Consider the following 21922-nt stretch of genomic DNA (forward strand, 5'->3'; position numbering starts at 1 on the left):
TGCAACCTCCACCTCTCAGGTTCAAGCGATTCTTGTGCCTCAGCCCCCCTGAGTAGCTGGGACTACAAGTGCATGCCTCCACACCCAGCTAATTTTTTGTATTTTTAGTAGAGATGGATTTTCACCATGTTGGCAGGCTGGTCTCAAACTCCTGACCTCAGGTGATCTGCCCACCTCGGCCTCCCAAGGTGCTGGGATTATGGGTGTAAGTCACCATGCCCGGCCACAGGTAGTTCTTTAAAGCAGTGTGAAAACGAACTAATACAACAGGCAATAAAAAATGCTGGTAAGGATGTGGAGAAAACAGAACTCTCATACATTAAAACTACTATGAAAAAATTAAAAGTCCAATAAAAGAAACTGTAAAGTTGAAGAAGTCTCCCAAAAAGTACAACATAATGACAAAGATGGAAAATAAGAAAGAAATGAAATTTAAAGAAGCAAGCTAGGAGATATCATATCTTAATAATGGGAAGTTCCAGAAAGAGAAAACAAAAGGGAAGAATTAATCCAAGAAATCAAAGGGTACACTGAGAATATTCCATAAACTTCTAAAAAAAGAAAAAGCAAACAATTAGATCAGATACAAATAATCAAGAACTAGGATGGCTTTGGATTCTCAATACTTGCACAGTAAAGAAGAAAACAATGAGGTATGGACTCCAATGTTTCAATGAAAGAGTTTTCAACCTTTAATTCTATATCCAAGTACAAGCAAAGAATATGCCATTTTCATAAACACAGTATCTCAAAAAACTTACTTCCCATGCCCACTTTCGCAAGAAGGTACTGGAGGATGTGCTCTACCAAAGGACAGTATAAATCAAGAAAAAAATAAGACATATCATAAAGAAAACTGGAGATCTAACACAACAAAGACATATAGGAAGATCTCAGGATAAATACTTGCATCTGACACAGAGGGCAACTAGTCCAGATTAGAAGAACGTAACTCAAAAGACAGTCATAATGAGGGTTGTTATCACCAAGATAACTGCTAATGTAAGAACAGAATGTCCAGGAAATACGAAAAGAACATAAAATAATTGTTTTGTTCCCTAAGAAGGCAGGAGGGGATGAGATATAATCCAAAGCTGAGGTGAAAAGATCACCTTTAGACAGGAACAACTGCTACCAAGACTCTGGAAGAGTCTTCAACACAGATGAAGTGGACAATATTGAAGCTGTCTTCCAACGGTTTCTATCGTCTCTGTAAATTAGGAAGAAAACCCACTTGCTAAGCATAAAAGAGAAGGGGTAAGTTTGGGGTTTGAAGAGGGGGGAAAAGTTGAAATAACTGTTAAAAATAGTAGGAAAAGTTAACTAGGGAAAAGACAGTAGGCCATCTAAGCAGTGTTGAAACTGCTGCACTGGTTCCTCTATTAATTTATGATCATGAATCTGCTCCGTCGAAACTTTTCTTCAGCAGTACTTGGCTGCTTAGATACAGATTATCCAGTTACGGGGGCTCATCAGAGTTACAATTCCATTTCATTTGAAGAAGGGCAAAGATAAGAATATAAGTTAGAGTATTATTTAAATAATGAGCTATGAACTTTAACAAGGATAACAAAGAAAATGAGAAAGGATAACATGTATTAAATGGTTAGGATAATGCCAAGGCAATATTAAGCAATAAAAAAGATAGCTATTATTATTACTAACCACAGTCCTCCAGCAGTAAGTGATTTCCATCACTCTAATTTGCAATCATGTATATATGTATGTGTATGTGTGTGTGTATATATATATGTATATATATGTATGTGTATATATATGTATATATGTGTGTGTATATATATGTGTATGTATATATATACATCTCACTCTCTTCTACCATATTGAGCTCTTTGAGGATAAGTAGTATGTCTTACTCATCTGTCTCTTCCCAAAGCCTAACTCAGTAGTTAGCATGCTGTAAGAGGCTCTTAAATGTGTATGATTAAACCAACAAATCAAATACCCTGCTTTTAAGCTACCCATATAGGGCATTATCACCTTAACATTAATTCAGAAAAATAGATATTTCCTTAACATTAATTCAGAAAAACAGATATTTTCAAGAAAGGCATCTAAGGGCCACTGACAATTCAATGGTGGAAATTTACTAAGTAGCTAACAGCATGATTGATAGGAGTTTTCCTGTACTGCAGACTATAGAATTAGCATGAGGAAGAAAATGAGTTAATGTACAGTACATGAAAACTGAAAGTATGTTTTCTCATTTTTAAGGGGCAGGAGGGACCAACCCCTGCCTCTATTTTTAATCAGTTTAGTACCCCACAATGTTTAATTAAATGAATACTCCAAAGCATAACCTACCCAATGCTGATCAAATATATGCATAAAGACTTCAAAGTAAGTTCGAGAACATATATTAATCTGTGAGCTGGCCAGGCCCTTTAACTTCCTCTTTGCTTTAGGCAGAGAGCAGATCCCCCAAATAAGAATGTACCTTCCCTGGTTTATTGAAGGCCATCTTTTTTAGCTGTAGATCCAATAGAAAAAAAATAGGATTTTGTTTTTGCTGTTGCTTAAGTTAATATAATGTTCATTTAAAAATATTCATAGGGAAAAATATACAGCTTTGATATAATAGTAGACATATATAGGATATAGTGAATTACAACCTTAAGTGCAAGCTGTGCTAAAAATCATCTTTAGTAAATGTGTTCTTTGAAACTGTTGGTCCTTGTAAGTCTGAAGCACTATGTAATACCTAATACGATACTAAAACCAGCCAGGCCCAGTAGCTCACCCCTATAATCCCAGCATTTTGGGAGGCTGAGGTGGGAGGATCTCTTAAGCCCAGGAGTTGAAGAATAGCCTGGGCAACAAAGTGAGACCACGCCTCTGCGAAAATAAAAATTAAGAAATTAGCTGGGTATGGTGGCAGGCACCTGTGGTCCTAGCTACATGGGAGGCTGAGGCAAGAGGATCCCTTGAGACCAGGAGGTTCAGGTTGCAATGAGCCATGTTCAAGCCACTGCACTCTAGCCTGTTATGACAGAGCGAGACCCTGTCTCAAAAAATATATATACTAAAACACCTAAACCTCTAGGTCTAATACTTTATGGAAAATATATGCAGAGTTTTCATCTGAGATGACAAAACAGTTCCTTGTCTCTATATTTTCTAACCTGTATTCTAATAAGCAGAAGTCACAACAGAAGCTAGGAAAAGGGGATTTCAGGCAGTGAACAAAAAGGAAAGAAAAAACGTTTTGCAATAGGATACTTCTTAGTCCAGTTTGACTCCCTTCAACACTCTTGTTTTTGCCTGAAGGTCCCAAGAACTGTCCCATCTCTACTTTCAAGGAAAGAACTTGCAGTTTCTGGCCAGAGTTGACCTCTTTCCCAGAGCTACTGCAGAAAAAAGAGCACCTGCTCTGGCTGCATCCCCATTCACAATTGCTGATTTGTAAATTAAGCAATTCGACTACAGCAATGTGTGTGTTTGTTAGTCATTAAGAACAATACATTTGAGGGGGATGGGTTGAAAATAAGAAAAAACAAAATGATAAATTGTTTGGGTTTTGGGAAAACAGGAAAGAATGACAGATACAATCCAAAGCAGAGCTTGCCTGTCAGCAACAAGGGAGAAACCTGGCAACAGATTACAAAGGTTTCCTTTTCCTCTACTATCTTCTCTTTACTTCAGTGAAAGTTAAAGACACATCATAGGTGGTATAAACAGGGAAATGCTAGATCAAGTTTGGGTACACAAACTGTAATCTAATCTATCTGCATTTCAGAGTAATACCCAGAGGACAGACATCTTCATATAGCTACTGAACATATTCTTTTGTTTGTCCCGTACGCAGCTCAAAATCATCAAATAGCAATGTGCAATTTTACCTATAAATTCAGGATAAATGTAATGAAATTTTTTAAAAATCTAAGTTTTTTTAGAAATAAAAAATAGCCAAGCACAATGGCTCACACCTGTAATCCCAGCATTTTGGGAAGCTTAAGAGGGAGGATCACTTGAAGCCAGGAGTTTGAGGCCAGCCTGGTCAACATAGCAAGACTCTTGTTTCTAAAAATAAAAGAAAGGTGCCAGGCATGGTGGCATGCGCCTGGATCCCAGCTACTCGGGAGGATGAGGCGGGAGGATTGCTTGAGCCTAGGAGTTCAAGGCTGCAGTGAGCCGTGATCATCACTGCACTCTAGCCTGGACAACAGAGCGAGACCTTGTCTCTAAAAAATTAAAATTAAAAAAAGCTTCATAATTATCATTAGACATAGTTGTGTCCAAAATTCTAGTTAATAAAAAATTCAGGCTAAGAGATACACTATAAAAATATATTTTTAATAGAAATATTCTTTTGCATAAAACTTTTCTTATAAAAATTTTTTAAAAAATACAGATACAATCTAACAAAAATTATGCCAAAATGTCTTTCTCCGATGATTCAGAAGATACCTGAAGATTTTGCCTAGCTTCAATAATTTATTGAAACCATGACATGAGTCTCATAAAATAGCTCAGAAGTAGTTTCCCAGTTTGAGTTATTATTTTATTTCTTACATCACTCTTGTATCTTCTACATCAATAACCACTAGATAACAAATGTTTGCCACACCTAGGGAATAATATAATCCTTTACTGTGACTTGTCTGTAAACATTTTCTTAACTAAAAATTAATTCCAAATTATCTGAAACAGATGCTATCCAAACAATAACAAGTATATTCCAATGAGATGCAACATAGCCTGGCTACTCTTTTATAGATTCAATCCCATAAACCCAACACCCAACTTAAGTTGTTTTTGTTTTCAATGAAGTAAAATTACCATAGATATGAAAGCTGTATTACCTTCATAATGTTAACTAAATCTGTTTGATAGTAGCGATCCTGATGTGCATTTGCTGCCGCTAGGGTAAGAAGATAATCATTCCTTGCGTGGGTAGCTTTGGAATTACACTCAGATCGCCGGGCTTTTAACTAAAACATAGCAAAATAAAATAATCAGTGCAAACTGATATTGTACTGCAAAACACATAGGAATCCTACTCTTAGTTTGCAATTAATGGCTCCCCAACAAGAATAAAGGTAACCACGTGCGGAAAACATTTATACGTATATAAAAATTATTCATCACTACTGAGGAATGACAGTGACTAGAACTGTTATACAGGGCAGGAGCATTTTCAAATATTTGCTTAACATACTTCTAAAGCTTTGTAGATAACTTAAAAATATTTTGCCCATTTTATTCAAATGACTAAATAAAGGTTCTGAAATAAGTACCTTATCTTCAAAGGTATGGGTAAAATCTAGTGGAGTTAGAAAACAGTTTTTTAAAAATCAGCACTCCTAATGTGTCAGATGAACTGCATGCTAGTTTGAAGCCTGGCAGCCACAGCCAGGTCTCTAAGCTTACTTAATCAGGCATTCCACAGTGTGAAGTTTCCAAAGGAAAAACTCACTCACATCTGGCCCAGAATATCACTCAGGGGTCTAAATCTAAACGAAATAGATTTTGTAGAGCTTTCCAAAGCCCCCGGATTAAGTCTCTTGGACTAAGAGCTAAAGACAACAGGCTACCTAAGCAGGTAAGGTCCAGAAACTTATCCCTAATGCAGTCTTGAGAAGCAAGTGTGTCCAAGGTGTTGACAGCTGGGTGCAAAACCCCCATGAACTGGGAGGGAAAGTTTCTCCCTGAGTCAGTGACTTTAAAATGCTTCTCTAAGGTAGAAATAATCCACCTCCACCCTCAAAGAACCAATTCTCTGTTTTACAAGCTAAGAGGTTTCTCAGTTGTGAAATACACTTATTGAAAACTTACCTTTACACTTGCCTTCTGTAAACTGATTCTTGATTGAAAAAGACTAAGTTTAGATCTATAATAAAAATAGAAAAGTATGTTTAATAAAATCATCTAATTATATCACAATAAAATTACTAAATATATTATTAAAATTTAAAAATAATCTTTTTTGAAGATACTGCTCTAAAAAAGAATGAAAAAATGGAAAACCAAGAGTAATGATTATTTTCCTTTATTTTACTACAGGAAGAATTTATTATCATGGTAAAACAGGAAATACTGGGATTAATATAAGACAAATATCCAGAATGACCAAAAAAAAAAAAAAAAAAACTTGACCAAAAAAAAATCAAAATATATTGGTGTCTCCTAATAAACAAGAGCCATCAAACTATAGACTATTCTCAGTACCATACAACTTCATACACTTTAGTTCCTGCAAAGGTTAGAGAGACCCAGGGACAATCAACCTATGGAAGCCAGTGTCAGCAAACTTTCAGGGCTGTGTGTGAAAGACTCTAACAAGACCAGGAATGCAATAATGCAATCAATAGGCTCTATGAAGTCCTTACTTCTATTATTTCCACCATTAAAAGTACTTCTTGTTTGGGTACCTGCCTGTGTGCCTCCTCTGCTCTAAGGGGGTATTCTGAACTTACTGAGAAAGTCCTGGGACTCTCTGCCCTGTATGATGTAATCCTCTCCCACTCTTGGGTTCTTATTTCCCTTGATCCTTTTTCAGTTTGGGAGAGTAACCATAATCTAACAATAGGTAGTACAAACATGTTGATTTTACCCAAACAGCTGCAGATAACCATATGGAGAAAGTCAACAGACAAATGCTAGGGAACAAGCAACACTCCCAGGACCAGTGATTTTTTTTTTAAAGCTGCAATGTTTGTCCTGACTTCAGTGTCAGGGTGATTTCCATGACAGAATTCAATACATGTGCTGGCAGCTGTGCCTCATGAAGTAAAGTTGCTGGCCAGTTTGGGACTGGATGATGGAGCAGTTAGTCTTTGCAAAGCCAGTGTGAAGAGGATAGGAAAAGCAGCCTCTTATTTTTCTAACAAGAGAAAACATTCAGGGATGAACACATATGCAGCCCAACTACTTCCCCATTGTTAAAAAAATTGGGTTTAAAAGATTCCTGTTATTTTTTACTTTGTCATAGTCATATTTCATAATTATTTTATTTTATTTATTTATTTAGAGACGGAGTCTCGCTCTGTTGCCCAGGTCGGAGTGCAGTGGCGTGATCTCTGCTTACTGCAACCTCCGCCTCCTGGGTTCATGCCATTCTCCTGCCTCAGCCTCCCGAGTAGCTGGGACTACAGGCGCCTGCCACCACGCCCAGCTAATTTTTTGTATTTTTAGTAGAGACGGGGTTTCACCATGTTAGCCAGGATGGTCTCAATCTCCTGACCTTGTAATCTACCCGCCTCGGCCTCCCAAAGTGCCGGGATTACAGGCGTGAGCCACCGTGCCCGGCCCCAATTATTTTACTTTTATTAATCATATTCCTGTTTATTTTATCTAGAAAAGTAAAGGCCACAAACTCAAATCTCTAAGAAAGCCTTTTCAGAATAAGACTGTGTTTGGGGATATTCCCAGTTCTCCTTTTTTTACAGTCATTACCCAAATAGGCTGAGTTGCATGTAGATCTTCCAATATAAGGTTTTAAATTTCTGGCTTCTGCTTTATTTCCTAATCCTAATATACTTCTTGTGTAGTATTAAGGTAGGTATTAGTGATAGATAGAATAAAACAGTACCTGTTCTCAAACATTTCAATCTAGAAAAAATAAGGCAGGATTTTTACACCCAAACACTACACAAATAATGAACTATACCGTGTGCTACTCTTTACCACCTACCCTTCAAAATTAATGTTCCTTGGGGTTCCAAACTCAACTTCTCATCTATTCTATATACTATGTAACTACCATCTGATAGGCAACTGACCCTCAAAGCGAGATCTTGAGGCCCAAATTCTCATTTAAGTGCCAGATATTTGACTACCTTCCAAACATATTCACCCCAGTGTTTCCCAGGCTCTTCAGAATAAACATATCCAAAATCAAATTCATCATCTCCTTCAAATTGTATCCCTCTTCCTTCTATGGTCTCTCCTAATGTGTGCATCTCCACACCATCTATCAAATCATCTATAAAAACTATAGGTAGTACAGTTTAACTTCCCCTTCCTGATCTTCCTCCTTATCTCTACTTAGAAAATGTATACTCATTCCTCAAGATTCTATCCAAACATCACTTCTTCTATAAAGCTTTCGTTTATCATTAGGCAAAATTAACCTCTATATTTTCTAGGCTTTCCTAAAAGTGTTTTCACATTACTACTGCAAGTAAGTTATTAGTTAATATTAAGTGACTTTAGGCACTTAATTTCTTTGAGTTTCTAATTCTAGGCCTTAAATTCCTTGAGGGCACAAAGCTTACCTTACTCATCTCTGTACTCACCATATCCAATATAAAGTATTCAACAAACAGCGAATAAATGAAGATAAAGTGGCATTCCTTACTCTATAGTTGAAAAGTTAATATTAATATGTCTAGCTTGCTGTATCCCCTCTGAATTTGGGTCATGTTAGAAGGCAATTCCTTGTGATCAGCTCTGTGAATCAGACCCTATCAAATCCCCACTTCTCAGAAACGCCCCTCCACTGTGCTCATGTTCATCCTGTGGGCTGTGGCTAAATTAGTTGTTTATACATGCTTTACAAATCTGTCAATTCTCTGTTCTAGGATCTCTGAAAGTTTAAGAAAACAAGTTTCTAAAAACGACTATGACAGTATATTCCCAATGGACATCTAATCTAAAAACTTCAGGTCTTATTGAGAAGATGGGTTCACTGACTCTATAAAAGTACAGGAAATATTTGTATGTTCAAACAATAAAACAATAAATACAATAAAACAAATTAGAGAAATATTAAATGTGTTTTCCTGTAACATCAAGTCCTTCATGAATACTCACTTACCAGCCCTTGATAAACCGCGGAGCCCCTGAATTTTCACAAGTTGCTTATAAGGTTGCTTACATTTCTTGTGAATAAAAACTGTATTAGAAAGATAGCCCCCTCCTTGCTGGTCTGTTTGTACAGGTGTTCAAAGCCTTTCTGATCTTATGATTAGGAGTTCAGACTCCTAGATTTTGCATCAGTCAGCGCACTGACCCTGAGTCTCAGCTCTCCTTCTCACAGATGTCTTCAGAGTCCAGTTATACAACATGCTTTTTCTCATCAACTTTTTATCTTTCCTCAAATTGTCATTGCAAAAATCTCTATTATATTGCTTGCTTTATATCACCTTCTATTACCAGTTGCCAGTCCCTTCTTTTCCTACTTATTCTTAAAAAAAGGTCTTATAATTCACATATATTGAATTCATACAATTGCTAAAGCATACATGAAAAATTATGTATATATACACTAGATTTTTGTGTAAAAGAAAAAAACAGTGCCTGGGGCAGGGTTTCTACATGGAGGTCAGTGCTTTTGTTCACTTGATGTGTTCATGGACCTTCAGTGGCATCCTGAGGATCACAGGAATTTCCAACTACAACTGATTGAGAATCCAGCACGAGAAAAATGAGGCTCTTAAACCCTGATATTCAGACACCATAGCAGTGACTTCAGGCTTTTGATAAGCTTTCAAGTCTGTAAATACAATGTTCATTTATCTTCTTTTTCAAAATTCAATTTAATGTGAAAAACTGACTAATCTAATATTCCCATTTTGCTATATTAATTCAGATAAAAATCAGCCAATTAAAAAAATGTGACCTAAAGTATATAACACATGTAGGTCAAATGAAACCACCACTACCTGAGAATGGGTCCACGCTCACTAATAGAGAACAAACTATTAGCAACAATAACATTTATTTGCATAATAATTTTCTCAGAAATGTTAAAACACATACTTTGCCTCGATGTCAGCTTTCTCTCGTACTGCATGAGCCATCTGTTCAGTCTCAAAGTATTTCTTTTTGCCTTTAGCTAAATCTTTCACTGTCTCTTGTAATTCAGTTTGGATCTTTGTCAACTGGTCCACACACTGTAAAATACAAAAGTACAATCATTATGATTTTAGTTTTCAGGCTTACAGAAAATGACTTCATCCTAAGGACTATACACTATGCCTTCAGGATGGAAATCCAGGGGAAAAGTCAGTACTTTCAGTGTCCTTCAAATTGCAGATTAAAATCCTGTGAATTAAAATCCTGGTATTTCCATCTCAAGTACTACACATCAAACAGTGTCACAGTTTGCCTAACAACCATACATTGAGAAATAACCCGAGTGCTGCTGATGACTGACATTAAGGTAAGACATGGAAGAGCAACTATGAAAAATGTTCTCACTGTTGGAGATATCATGATAATAAAAGCAAAAGAATAAGGCAATTCTGTATTTCCCCATAATCTTAACAAAGTCTCTCTTTATGTTTGGGTAACCGACAGTGCAAAGGGTACTGAAGAATTCACCCCTTAGACAAGAGGGAGTGAAATCTGAGTAGTCTGACTTGGTAAGTCCAAGGTGAACAAGAGAAGCACGAAACCTGGGTACCACATAACAATTATTACTCAAAACCATCCCCTGCCCAACTCCGTGGATACACATATACATTCGAGGAGAAGGGATGGACATAACAACTAAAACAATGTTTAATCAATTAACTCTTATAACACACCGGGGCCAAAGCAACACTGCCTCAGGACCTTTCTGAGTATCCAAAGGAGATTGACCCCACTTTGAAACAAACCAATTAGAAGTTTCACCAGCCTGAGGCCAGCTTAGAGCAGTTACATCTAAAAACTTCTAAGCCTGAAATAGCACTGGTGGAGACTGGCAAAAGCTCAGCAAAGCAGGAGGAGACACTGGTGAAGGACTATTGTGCAAGGGTGAATAGTGTGGAGGAGGGCAAGGACATCAGAAGAATGAGGATAAAACAAGAATAAACTTAACCATATGACATACAGGCTAGACTTTCCCAGAAGCTGTTAGGTGTTAAGAAAGGACTACAGGGGATGAGACATCTAGAAGATTCTGCATGGACAGATAAAAGCAAAATAACCACTCATATTTATTAAGCACTTAATAAGTGTTAGGCTGTGAAGGAAAAGGTTAAAAAAACACAAAATAAAACAAAACTTTTCCCCTCTGCACGAAACTGGGCCTTTGCTTAACTTTCTAGATCTGTGTTTCAATAGAAACCTGATGAGAAGACACAATGTCAGCTGTGTTATTAGGCAACATTGCTTACAAACCCTGGTAGGCAAACTGCATCAATTTGGGATAAACTAAAAATTAACTATAAATATCTGATAGGAACCCTCCACCCCAAATCAACAGAATATACATTCTTCTCAGCACCACACTGCACTTATTCCAAAACTGACCACATAGTTGGAAGTAAAGCACTCCTCAGCAAATGCAAAAGAACAGAAATTACAACAAAACTGTCTCTCAGACCACAGTGCAATCAAACTAGAACTCAGGATTAAGAAACTCACTCAAAACCACTCAACTACATGCAAACTGAACAACCTGCTCCTGAATGACTACTGGGTACATAATGAAATGAAGGCAGAAATAAAGATGTTTTCTTTGAAACCAATGAGAACAAAGACACAACATACCAGAATCTCTGGGACACATTCAAAGCAGTGTGTACAGGGAAATTTATAGCACTAAATGCCCACAAGAGAAAGCAGGAAAGATCTAAAATTGACAACCTAACATGACAAGGGAAAGAACTAGAGAAGCAAGAGCAAACACATTCAAAAGCTAGCAGAAGGCAAGAAATAACTAAGACCAGAACAGAACTGAAGGAAATAGAGACACAAAAAAACCCTTCAAAAAAAATCAATGAATCCAGGAGCTGGTTTTTTTTGAAAAGATCAACAAAATTGATAGACTACTAGCAAGACTAATAAAGAAGAAAAGAGAGAAGAATCAAACAGACGCAATAAAAAATGATAAAGGGGATATCACCACCGATCCCACAGAAATACAAACTACCATCAGAGAATACTATAAACACCTCCACGCAAATAAACTAGAAAATCTAGAAGAAACTGATAAATTCCTCGACACATACACCCTCCCAAGACTAAACCAGGAAGAAGTTGAATCTCTGAATAGACCAATAACAGACCCTGAAATTGAGGCAACAATTAATAGCTTACCAACCAAAAACAGTCCAGGACCAGATGGATTCACAGCCGAATTCTACCAGGGGTACAAGGAGGAGCTGGTACCATTCCTTCTGAAACTATTCCAATCAATAGAAAAAGAGGGAATCCTCCCTAACTCCTTTCATGAGGCCAGCATCATCCTGATACCAAAGCCTGACAGAGACACAACAAAAAAAGAAAATTTAAGGCCAATATCCCTGATGAACATCAATGCGAAAATCCTCAATAAAACACTGGCAAACCAAATCCAGCAGCACACCAAAAGCTTATCCACCATGATCAAGTGGGCTTCATCCCTGGGATGCAAGGCTGGTTCAACATACGCAAATCAATAAACATAATCCAGCATATTAACAGAACCAACGACAAAAACCATATGATTATCTCAATAGATGCAGAAAAGGCCTTTGACAAAATTCAACAATGCTTCATGCTAAAAACTCTCAATAAATTAGGTATTGATGGGACGTATCTCAAAATAATAAGAACTATCTATGACAAACTCACAGCCAATATCATACTGAATGGGCAAAAACTGGAAGCATTCCCTTTGAAAACTGGCACAAGACAGGGATGCCCTCTCTCACCACTCCTATTCAACATAGTGTTGGAAGTTCTGGCCAGGGCAATCAGGCAGGAGAAGGAAATAAAGGGTATTCAATTAGGAAAAGAGGAAGTCAAATTGTCCCTGTTTGTAGATGACATGATTGTTTATTTAGAAAACCCCATCGTCTCAGCCCAAAATCTCCTTAAGCTGATAGGCAACTTCAGCAAAGTCTCAGGATACAAAATCAATGTGCAAAAAATCACAAGCATTCTTATACACCAATAACAGACAAACACAGGGCCAAATCATGAGTGAACTCCCATTCACAATTGCTTCAAAGAGAATAAAATACCTAGGAATCCAACTTACAAGGGATGTGAAGGACCTCTTCAAGGAGAACTACAAACCACTGCTCAAGGAAATAAAAGAGGATACAAACAAATGGAAGAACATTCCATGCTAATGGGTAGAAAGAATCAATATTGTGAAAATGGCCATACTGCCCAAGGTAATTTATAGATTCAATGCCATCCCCATCAAGCTACCAATGACTTTCTTCACAGAATTGGAAAAGACTAAAGTTCATATGGAACCAAAAAAGAGCCCGCATTGCCAAGTCAATCCTAAGCCAAAAGAACAAAGCTGCAGGTATCACACTACCTGACTTCAAACTATACTACAAGGCTATGGTAACCAAAACAGCATGGTACTGGTACCAAAACAGAGATATAGACCAATGGAACAGAACAGAGCCCTCAGAAATAATGCCACATATCTACAACTATCTGATCTTTGACAAACCTGACAAAAACAAGAAATGGGGAAACGATTCCTTATTTAATAAATGGTGCTGGGAATACTGGCTAGCCATATGTAGAAAGCTGAAATTGGATCCCTTCCTTACACCTTATACAAAAATTAATTCAAGATGGATTAAAGACTTAAATGTTAGACCTAAAACCATAAAAACCCTAGAAGAAAAGCTAGGCAATACCATTCAGGACATAGGCATAGGCAAGGACTTCATGTCTAAAACACCAAAAGCAATGGCAACAAAAGCCAAAATTGACAAATAGGATCTAATTAAACTAAAGAGCTTCTGCACAGCAAAAGAAACTACCATCAGAGTGAACAGGCAACCTACAGAATGGGAGAACATTTTTGCAATCTACTCATCTGACAAAGGGCTAATAACCAGAATCTACAATGAACTCAAACAAATTTACAAGAAAAAAACAAACAACCCCATCAAAAAGTGGGCAAAGGATATGAACAGACACTTCTCAAAAGAAGACATTTATGCAGCCAACAGACACATGAAAAAATGCTCATCATCACTGGCCATCAGAGAAATGCAAATCAAAACCACAATGAGATACCATCTCACACCAGTTAGAATGGTGATCATTAAAAAGTCAGGAAACAACAGGTGCTGGAGAGGATGTGGAGAAATAGGAACACTTTTACACTGTTGGTGGGAATGTAAACTAGTTCAACCACTGTGGAAGTCAGTATGGCGATTCCTCAGGGATCTAGAACTAGAAATACCATTTGACCCAGCAATCCCATTACTGGGTATATACCCAAAGGATTATAAATCATGCTGCTATAGGGACACATGCACACATATGTTTATTGTGGCACTATTCAAAATAGCAAAGACTTGGAACCAACCCAAATGTCCAACAATGATAGACTGGATTAAGAAAATGTGGCACATATACACCATGGAATACTATGCAGCCATAAAAATGATGAGTTCATGTCCTTTGTAGGGAGATGGATGAAGTTGGAAACCATCATTCTCAGCAGACTATCGCAAGGACAAAAAACCAAACACCGCATGTTCTCACTCATAGGTGGGAATTGAACAATGAGAACACATGGACACAGGAAGGGGAACATCACACACCGGGGCCTGTTGTGGGGTGAGGGGAGGGGGGAGGGATAGCATTTGGAGATATACCTAATGTTAAATGACGAGTTACTGGGTGCAGCACACCAACATGGCACATGTATACATATGTAACTAACCTGCACGTTGTGCACATATACCCTAAAACTTAAAGTATAATAAAAATAAATAAATAAATAAATATCGGATAGAAAATCCAGGCTTTGGGCTTCTGTGAGTACGGTGTATCCGGACATGTCCCTTACAGGGACACTGGAAGCTCTGTCTATAGAGTTGTTGTAAAAAATTTTAGTCTCCTTTAGGGGCTAAAGCTGGCTCTGCAAATGTGTCTCACTCCCTTGTCCTAGACCTGTCACTTGGAGGACCAAACAGAATAACTGGTCAGCTATGTGGACCGAGACATACAATAGTGGGAGAATTATTTCCATTAATGCTAGATGCTTCCCTACTGGCAAATTGTGTTTCCTGTACTCTGTCCTTCTCAGTAAACCTCTTGTCAGGTGTGGCCTATGAGAGCCAAGGGAGTCTGAATGCTTATTACTTCTAAAAAGACCCCTTGTGGGCACTGCACAGGTGCTATGTTTCGCACTTTACAGGTATTATCACATTTAGTCCTTGAAACGACTCTATGAAAAAGGTAGTAGTAGTAGTAGTAGCAGCAGCAGTAGTAGTAGTAGCAGTGATCCCATTAAGATGAGAAAATAGACTCAGATGTTAAATAATTTACTCCGAGTCACACGGCAAGGATGTGATGATACCATTTACTATGGAACCCATTAAAGTGTGTACCCTAGTTCTGTGATGACCATGTTTTAAGATATAGTGTAAACTCACGGTGAAACCCCATCTCTACTAAAAATACAAAAAAATTAGCTGGGTGTGGTGGTGGGCGCCTGTAGTCCCAGCTACTCGGGAGGCTGAGGCAGGAGAATGGCTTGAACCCAGGAGGTAGAGCTTGCAGTGAGCCGAGATCATGCCACTGCACTCCAGCCTGGGCGACAGAGCGAGACTCCATCTCAAAAAACAAAACAAAAAAAAGATATAGTGCAAACTGTATCTTATAGATGTAGTTTATCTTAAAAGCTTTTAAAAAATTGACATATAATTCACATACAACAAAATTCACCTTTTTAAAGTATACAATTCAGTGGTGACAAGGTTGTTCAACCATTACTCTGCTTGAATTCCAAAACATTTTCCTACCCCAAAAAGAAACTCTGTATCCATTAGCTGTCACTCCCCATTTCTCCCCACTTCCAACAACAATTAATCTACTTTTGTCTCTATGGAGTTCCTTTTTGGGATATTTAGTACAAATGGAATCAAATAATATGTGGCCTTATGTTTCTCACTTCTTTCACTTATCAAAACATTTTTAGGGTTCATTCAAGTTGTAGCAGGTGTCAGTACTTCATTCCTTTTTATCGCCGAATAGTATTTTGTTACATATAAACTAAAAGTAAGCTTTTATCTTGCAGAAGAAAAAGCTGTTTTCCCCCTAAGTTGTAATAGTACTTATCAAATACAAAGTTTTTGTTTAATAAATGACAAGATGACAACCTGACACTCCCATAAAGAAGTGCTAAACATTCTAATAATGCTGTGTTTGCAGGTGTGAAGAGCTAAAAGCAGGCTCCATGGCTACAATTTTGATATTAAGAACCAAAAACTGGGCCAGGTGCGGTGGCTCACACCTGTAATCTTAGCACTTTGGGAGGCTGAGGCGGCCAGATATCTTGAGCCCTGGAGTTCGAGACCACCCTGGGCAACATGGTGAAACCTCATCTCTAAAACAAAAGTACAAAAATCAGCCAGGTGTGGTGGCAAGCACCTGTAGTCCCAACTACTTGGGAGGCTGGGGTGGAAGGATCACTTGAGCCCAAGAGGTTGAAGCCACAGTGAGCCGTGTTCATGCCACTGCACTCTAGCAGGGGTGACAGAGCAGAGAAAAATTCTGTCTCAAAAAAAAAAAAAAAAAAGGAAGAAGTTAAAAGTATAGTCTCTGAGTATGACAGAGACACAATAATAAACTTGCTAATAACTTGAATATAAGAATACAAATAAAAGTAACCTGGGCCAACACATCGAAGTCCTACAAATGATTAGGTTCTCTAACCCAGTAATAATGCCCTAGAAATTTATCCTAAGAAAAAAATTTAAAAAGTTAATTTTTACTGTAGACTTAAGGGTAATGTCCAAACCCAGTTGTATAATTAAAGAAAGCAGAATGGAAAATTCACAAAATAATAAAAAATAATAAACATAAAGGTTATGTAGAAACATGAACAATTAATTAGGAAATTGGGAGAATGAGGATAAAAGGAGCAAGATAAAAGGAGTAAGAGAATTAAGTAGTCTACTATGGTGAAGGCATTTACATGTATTTTTCTATAAACCTGTTTCAATATTAAGCTTTGTTTTAAAAGCATTGTACAGGATTTGGAATTAGGAAGTAGTAGTATATTCAAGTTCCCACTCTGTTATTTACTACCTAAGTCTCTTTAACATTTTTAGCTTTAGTTTTATCATTTGTAAAATAATAATACTTAAATACTATCAGGGTTGTGTAAAAATCAAATGTGACTATAATGGATATGGCAGCAGTTTGCAAACTCTAAAGTGTTATACAAATGTGAACCACAATATTTCAAGGAAGGTAAGTAAACTCTAGTATAAATAAGAAAGATACGGACAAAAGTATGGTTAAGTAAACATAAGAATGGCAAAAAGCCTTAAGTTATTGTAGCTCTCATTCTAATTTTTAAGCAAATGTCAGCATACAGAAAATAATTTTGAAAAATGTAATAATTCTCATAATCCTCATTATAAACTGGGGCTCTGCATAATTGTAATACAATTGTGTTTATCTTCCAAGCATTATAAAAGAAAATAGTCAAATTAGAGAAAATCTTTAAAAGAACATGAACTTTAAAATGTTGTAGAGGAAAAATTTTAAGTCAGATTGGTTCTGATCATGACAGAACAACTTGGATCAGACTACCTTTCTCTAGACTGGAAAGTGTAAAAGTTGAACAAAATACATTTTTAAAAAACTGCCAGCATTAAAGACCACCACCACACACTGGACTTAAAGGACTAAGACACCCGGGAAAAGAGGAATACACCAAGGTAAGTCTTAAATTCAACTTAATGTTTTTCCTTAGGGCATTTGTTGAATCATGGTATAAAGAAATAGGACAGAAACAGAAAGTGGCATTTTTACGAGACTGGGGAGACAGAGGTTGGAGTTTAGGGATGCCAAAAGAACAGGAACTTGAGAGGTAAGGGTCTAGAAAGAGGGGTACTGCAGAAAAGCAAGTCCAAAAATCTGTATGCAATTTCCCCTTGGGTTAACAGATGACTTCTAAAAAGCAGGTGTTGGGTAAAATGCCAAGAAATCCAGTAGAGAACTATAGCCGAGAGGCCAAAGAGTGAGCAGAGATCAGAGCATCAGAGCAGCTACATGATGTTGAGAAGACAAAGGTTAGAGTTCAAGTCTTGTCAAATTAGAAGGGTCTTGGTAAGCACCCTATATTTTCAGTTAAAACTCTAGGAGTAAGTGAAACAGAATAGCCCTAAAAAGCCTAAAACCAGAGATCCTAACAGAATCAAGGTGATCTAATGGCATTCTATCCACCTGCCAGAAGAAAGCTTAACCCTCTTTGGAAATAACATCTTCCCAGAGCCTCTACAGTTTTTATCCACAATGTCCAATATTGTGAGTCATAATCAAACAGAAGACCCAAATTACCAAAAATCAAGAAAAACCGCAGGCAGTTAAAAGAGACCTACAGTAATTCAGATAGTGAAATTATATAATAGAGATCAGTAGTAACATGTTTAAGAGGATAAAGGAAAAACATGGAGAACTGTACCAGAAATATGGAATGTAGTATTTAAAAGTCAAATAAAAATCCTGGAACTGAAAAGTACATTAAGATTCCAAAATATGAGGTTTTTTTTTGTTTTGTTTTTGAGAAAGGGTCTCCCTCTGTCATCCAGGCTGGAGTGCAGTGGCACGATCTCGACTTCCTGCAATCTCTACCTCCTGGGCTCAAGTGATCCTCCTGCCTCAACCTCCCAAGTAGCTGGGACTGCAGGCATGAACCACCACACCTGGCTAATTTTTACATTTTTTGTAGAGACGGGATTTCACCATGTTGGCCAGGCTGATCTTGGACTGAAATGATCTTTCCACCTTGGCCTCCCAAAGTGCTGAAATTACAGGTGTGAACTACCACTCCCATCCCCAAAAGATGAGTTTTTAAAGCAGATTCAAAATAGTAGAACAGTATATTAATAAACTTGTTAAATATTCAGATTGAAGTACACAGAGAAAAAAGGGTGGAAAACAAAATGCTGAAAAAGTAGAAAAGACATGAACAAAGTCAAAAGGTCTAACAGCCAAAAAGTCATAAATGAGAGTTAAATGGAATTATCTTGCTAGAAGATTTTTATATTTTTCATGAGGTAGTAAAATACTAATTCAAGGTAGATTGTAGTAAGTTAATTTGGACCAGGCGAGGTGGCTCATGCCTGTAATCCCCGCACTTTTGGAGGCTGAGGCAGGCAGATCACTTGAGGTCAGGAGTTCAGGACCAGCCTGGCCAACATGGTGAAACCCTGTCTCTACTAAAAATACAATAAAATTAGCCAGGCGTGGTGGCACACGCCTGTAATCCCAGCCACTCAGGAGACTGGGGTGGGAGGATCGCCTGGGCCCAAGAGGCAGAGGTTGCTGTAAGCGAGATCATGCCACTGCACTCCAGCCTGGGTGACAGAGCGAGACTCTGTCTCAAAAAAAAAAGTTAATTTGGAACAAGGATTGGGGAATAGTAAGATTAATGATTCAAGGTAATGTAATAAGTTAGGGAGGCATATTATAATCTCTAAGGTAATTACTAAAATAATATAGGATTTAAAAAGTAAGAAGCTAATAGTGGAGGAAAAAATTGATAATAAAAAATATTAGATTGCTTAATATCACCAACCATCAGTGAAATACAGATCAAAGTCACAATAAAATATTAATTACCTCACACCTGTTAGGAGGCTATTATTTTTTAAAAGGATAACAGATGTTGGCAAGGCTATAGAGAAATTGGAGCCCTTGTGCACTGTTGGTGGGAATGCCAAATGATGCAGCTGCTATGCAAAACAACTCTGGTCATTTGGGAAAATGAAAAATCTGGGATTGCTACCTTTAAGATTTATAAATCTGGCACATTGGGGGTCACCATGTGGAGAGAGTTGTTAGTGAGTGAAGCCATTCAGAAAAGCAGAGCTAATGGATGGAAAGAAAGTCTGAATTCTAATACCATCATTTGAACCCCTAGATCCACCCATGCTTGAAGTCCTTCAATTTTCAGTTATACAAGCAGATACATTCCCTTCTTGGCTTAAAGCAGTTTGAAGGAGGTTTCTTTCATTTGCTATCTCAGAGTCCTGACAAGTATACCCAATATGTACTGAATATTTGACAATTGCTTAGATGTAACATAGATCATCAGCAATAATATAAAACAAGTTAATTCACAGACATGAGCATTTGTTGAATCTTACCAAAGATTCTTTTTTTTTTTTTTTTTTGAGATAGAGTCTCACTCTGTCACCCAGGCTGGAGGGCAGTGGCACGATCTCAGCTCACTGCAATCTCCACCTCCCGGGTTCAAGCAATTCTCCTGTCTCAGCCTCCCGAGTAGCTGGAACTACAGGTGCACGCCACCACACCTGGCTAATTTTTGTATTTTTAGTAGAGATGGGGTTTCACCATATTGATCAGGCTGGTCTTGAATTCCTGACCTCAGGTGTTCCACCCGGCTTGGCCATCCAAAGTGCTGGGATTACAGGCGTGAGCCACCACACCCGGCCTTATCAAACATTCTTTGCCCAGGAATGTCAGTTAAATTCAGGTCTGAGATTACTTCATCAATGGAAGAGAAAAGCACCAGAGGTAGTTAAACTCTCTAAATATTCTGATATTGAGTAAGGTGGCAGTAATTCAATTAGATCTGATGAATGCACTGGAAATTTGAAATGCAGTATTTCCTCCTGGTTGGGAAGTTATACTAGTATTAATTCTCTGCCCCTACCTTACACCCTCTTTCTGCACAATCAGACACACACACACACACACACACACACACTTTCTTCCAACTCAAAATCACTGGCCAGTGATCACATAGGTTACTCACTATGTTTGTTTTGAAAGAGATATTTTTTGGCAAAGATAAAACACAGGCATTCTTATACAAATATGTTTAACTGACTAATATTAGGTGAGTGCTCTAAAGAAATTAACATTTTACATAAAGACACATATACATCTAACATATTGATTTCATGCTACTAGAATCATCTTTGGCAAACGGAAAATTGGGGGGTTTTTAGTGGGAAAGGTGTTTGTAAAAATGTTCTGAAAATCCAAATGACAATTAGAATCAAAACACTGGATGGCTTCTAAAATATTATTTCCCGAAATAATTACTTTAATATTTTCTTTCTTTTACTTTAATATTTTCTAAAGTATTAATACTTCCACAAGAAAATTTTAATTACTTATTAGGTATAATGATAATCTCAATTTTTGTAACTCTATTTCCAAAAGAACACAATTCAATCACCTATTTTCAACAGCCAACTTTTCTAAAAAGTCACATTAAGCAACGCCATTTTCCTATGAATTTTTTATTTCTGTGTAATAAAATATGTCCATTTGAAAACATTTACTCATGTGTAACCCATATAATTAAAGTTTAGAGTCCATCAGGTTTTTTAAAGTAAGTTTTTTATGTTTAGTCAAAATGTGTCAATTTCCTTTAAATTATTATACAAAATGGGTCAAGTTGAAAGTAAGACAAATTAATGTAAACTTTTTTCAAGAACTAGTGGGATTAATAACCTTGTAACTATTCTAATACACATCAAACTATACCGATATTGTGAAACTAAGTAGATCTATGTACTTGAATTATGCCGAAAAGCGGTATTTCTAAAAAGTATTTACTGAGCTTTTTGAACGTCCATGGATTTGAATTACATTCATTTTTAGCAGTTAATAAAACATAGTACTTAATGAGAACATGTTGAAATCAGAAAATCCTAGTAAAATGTCAACCAGAAACATATGGGACCATATAGTTTTAAATAAAATTTAGCATAATCTTGCAGATTATAAATGTAGCACTGAGATATTAAAATGCATATAAGAACAGAAATAAAAACAATACCCTTTTTAGTTGCTGTTCTTTTAAGCTTCTCACTGTCCTTGCAGGCTCAGAAATGAAGTTTTTATAGTTTTCACATATATTCATCCGAGACTGGGCTACCTGCATTGTTCCCTCGAGAAAAGATTTCCAAACGGGATACATGCTCCTAAATTCAAAGAGGGACAGAAAAGCATTAGGCAGGGAACAGGAAGAAAAAGTTGGCTAACCTTTTGCTCACAGGGCAGCACTGACAGA

General features: G+C 37.2%; 1 protein-coding gene across 10 annotated transcripts in view; it reads right to left on the bottom strand.

Moving 5' to 3' along the window:
• FCHSD2 (FCH and double SH3 domains 2) overlaps positions 1-21922 on the bottom strand; it is a 303655-nt gene that overhangs the window by 141709 nt on the left and 140024 nt on the right. For all 10 annotated transcript variants that reach the window (XM_034933324.3, XM_063608661.1, XM_055093757.2 and 7 more), the window contains 4 exons: positions 21689-21833; positions 9721-9854; positions 5794-5848; positions 4821-4949 (listed from right to left, as the gene is read on the bottom strand). In XM_034933324.3, the coding sequence (XP_034789215.1) occupies positions 4821-4949; positions 5794-5848; positions 9721-9854; positions 21689-21833 (463 nt within the window). The remainder of the gene's footprint in view (positions 1-4820; positions 4950-5793; positions 5849-9720; positions 9855-21688; positions 21834-21922) is intronic.

Source organism: Pan paniscus, chromosome 9, assembly GCF_029289425.2.
Source record: "Pan paniscus chromosome 9, NHGRI_mPanPan1-v2.0_pri, whole genome shotgun sequence".
Classification (NCBI taxonomy): Eukaryota; Metazoa; Chordata; class Mammalia; order Primates; family Hominidae; genus Pan; species Pan paniscus.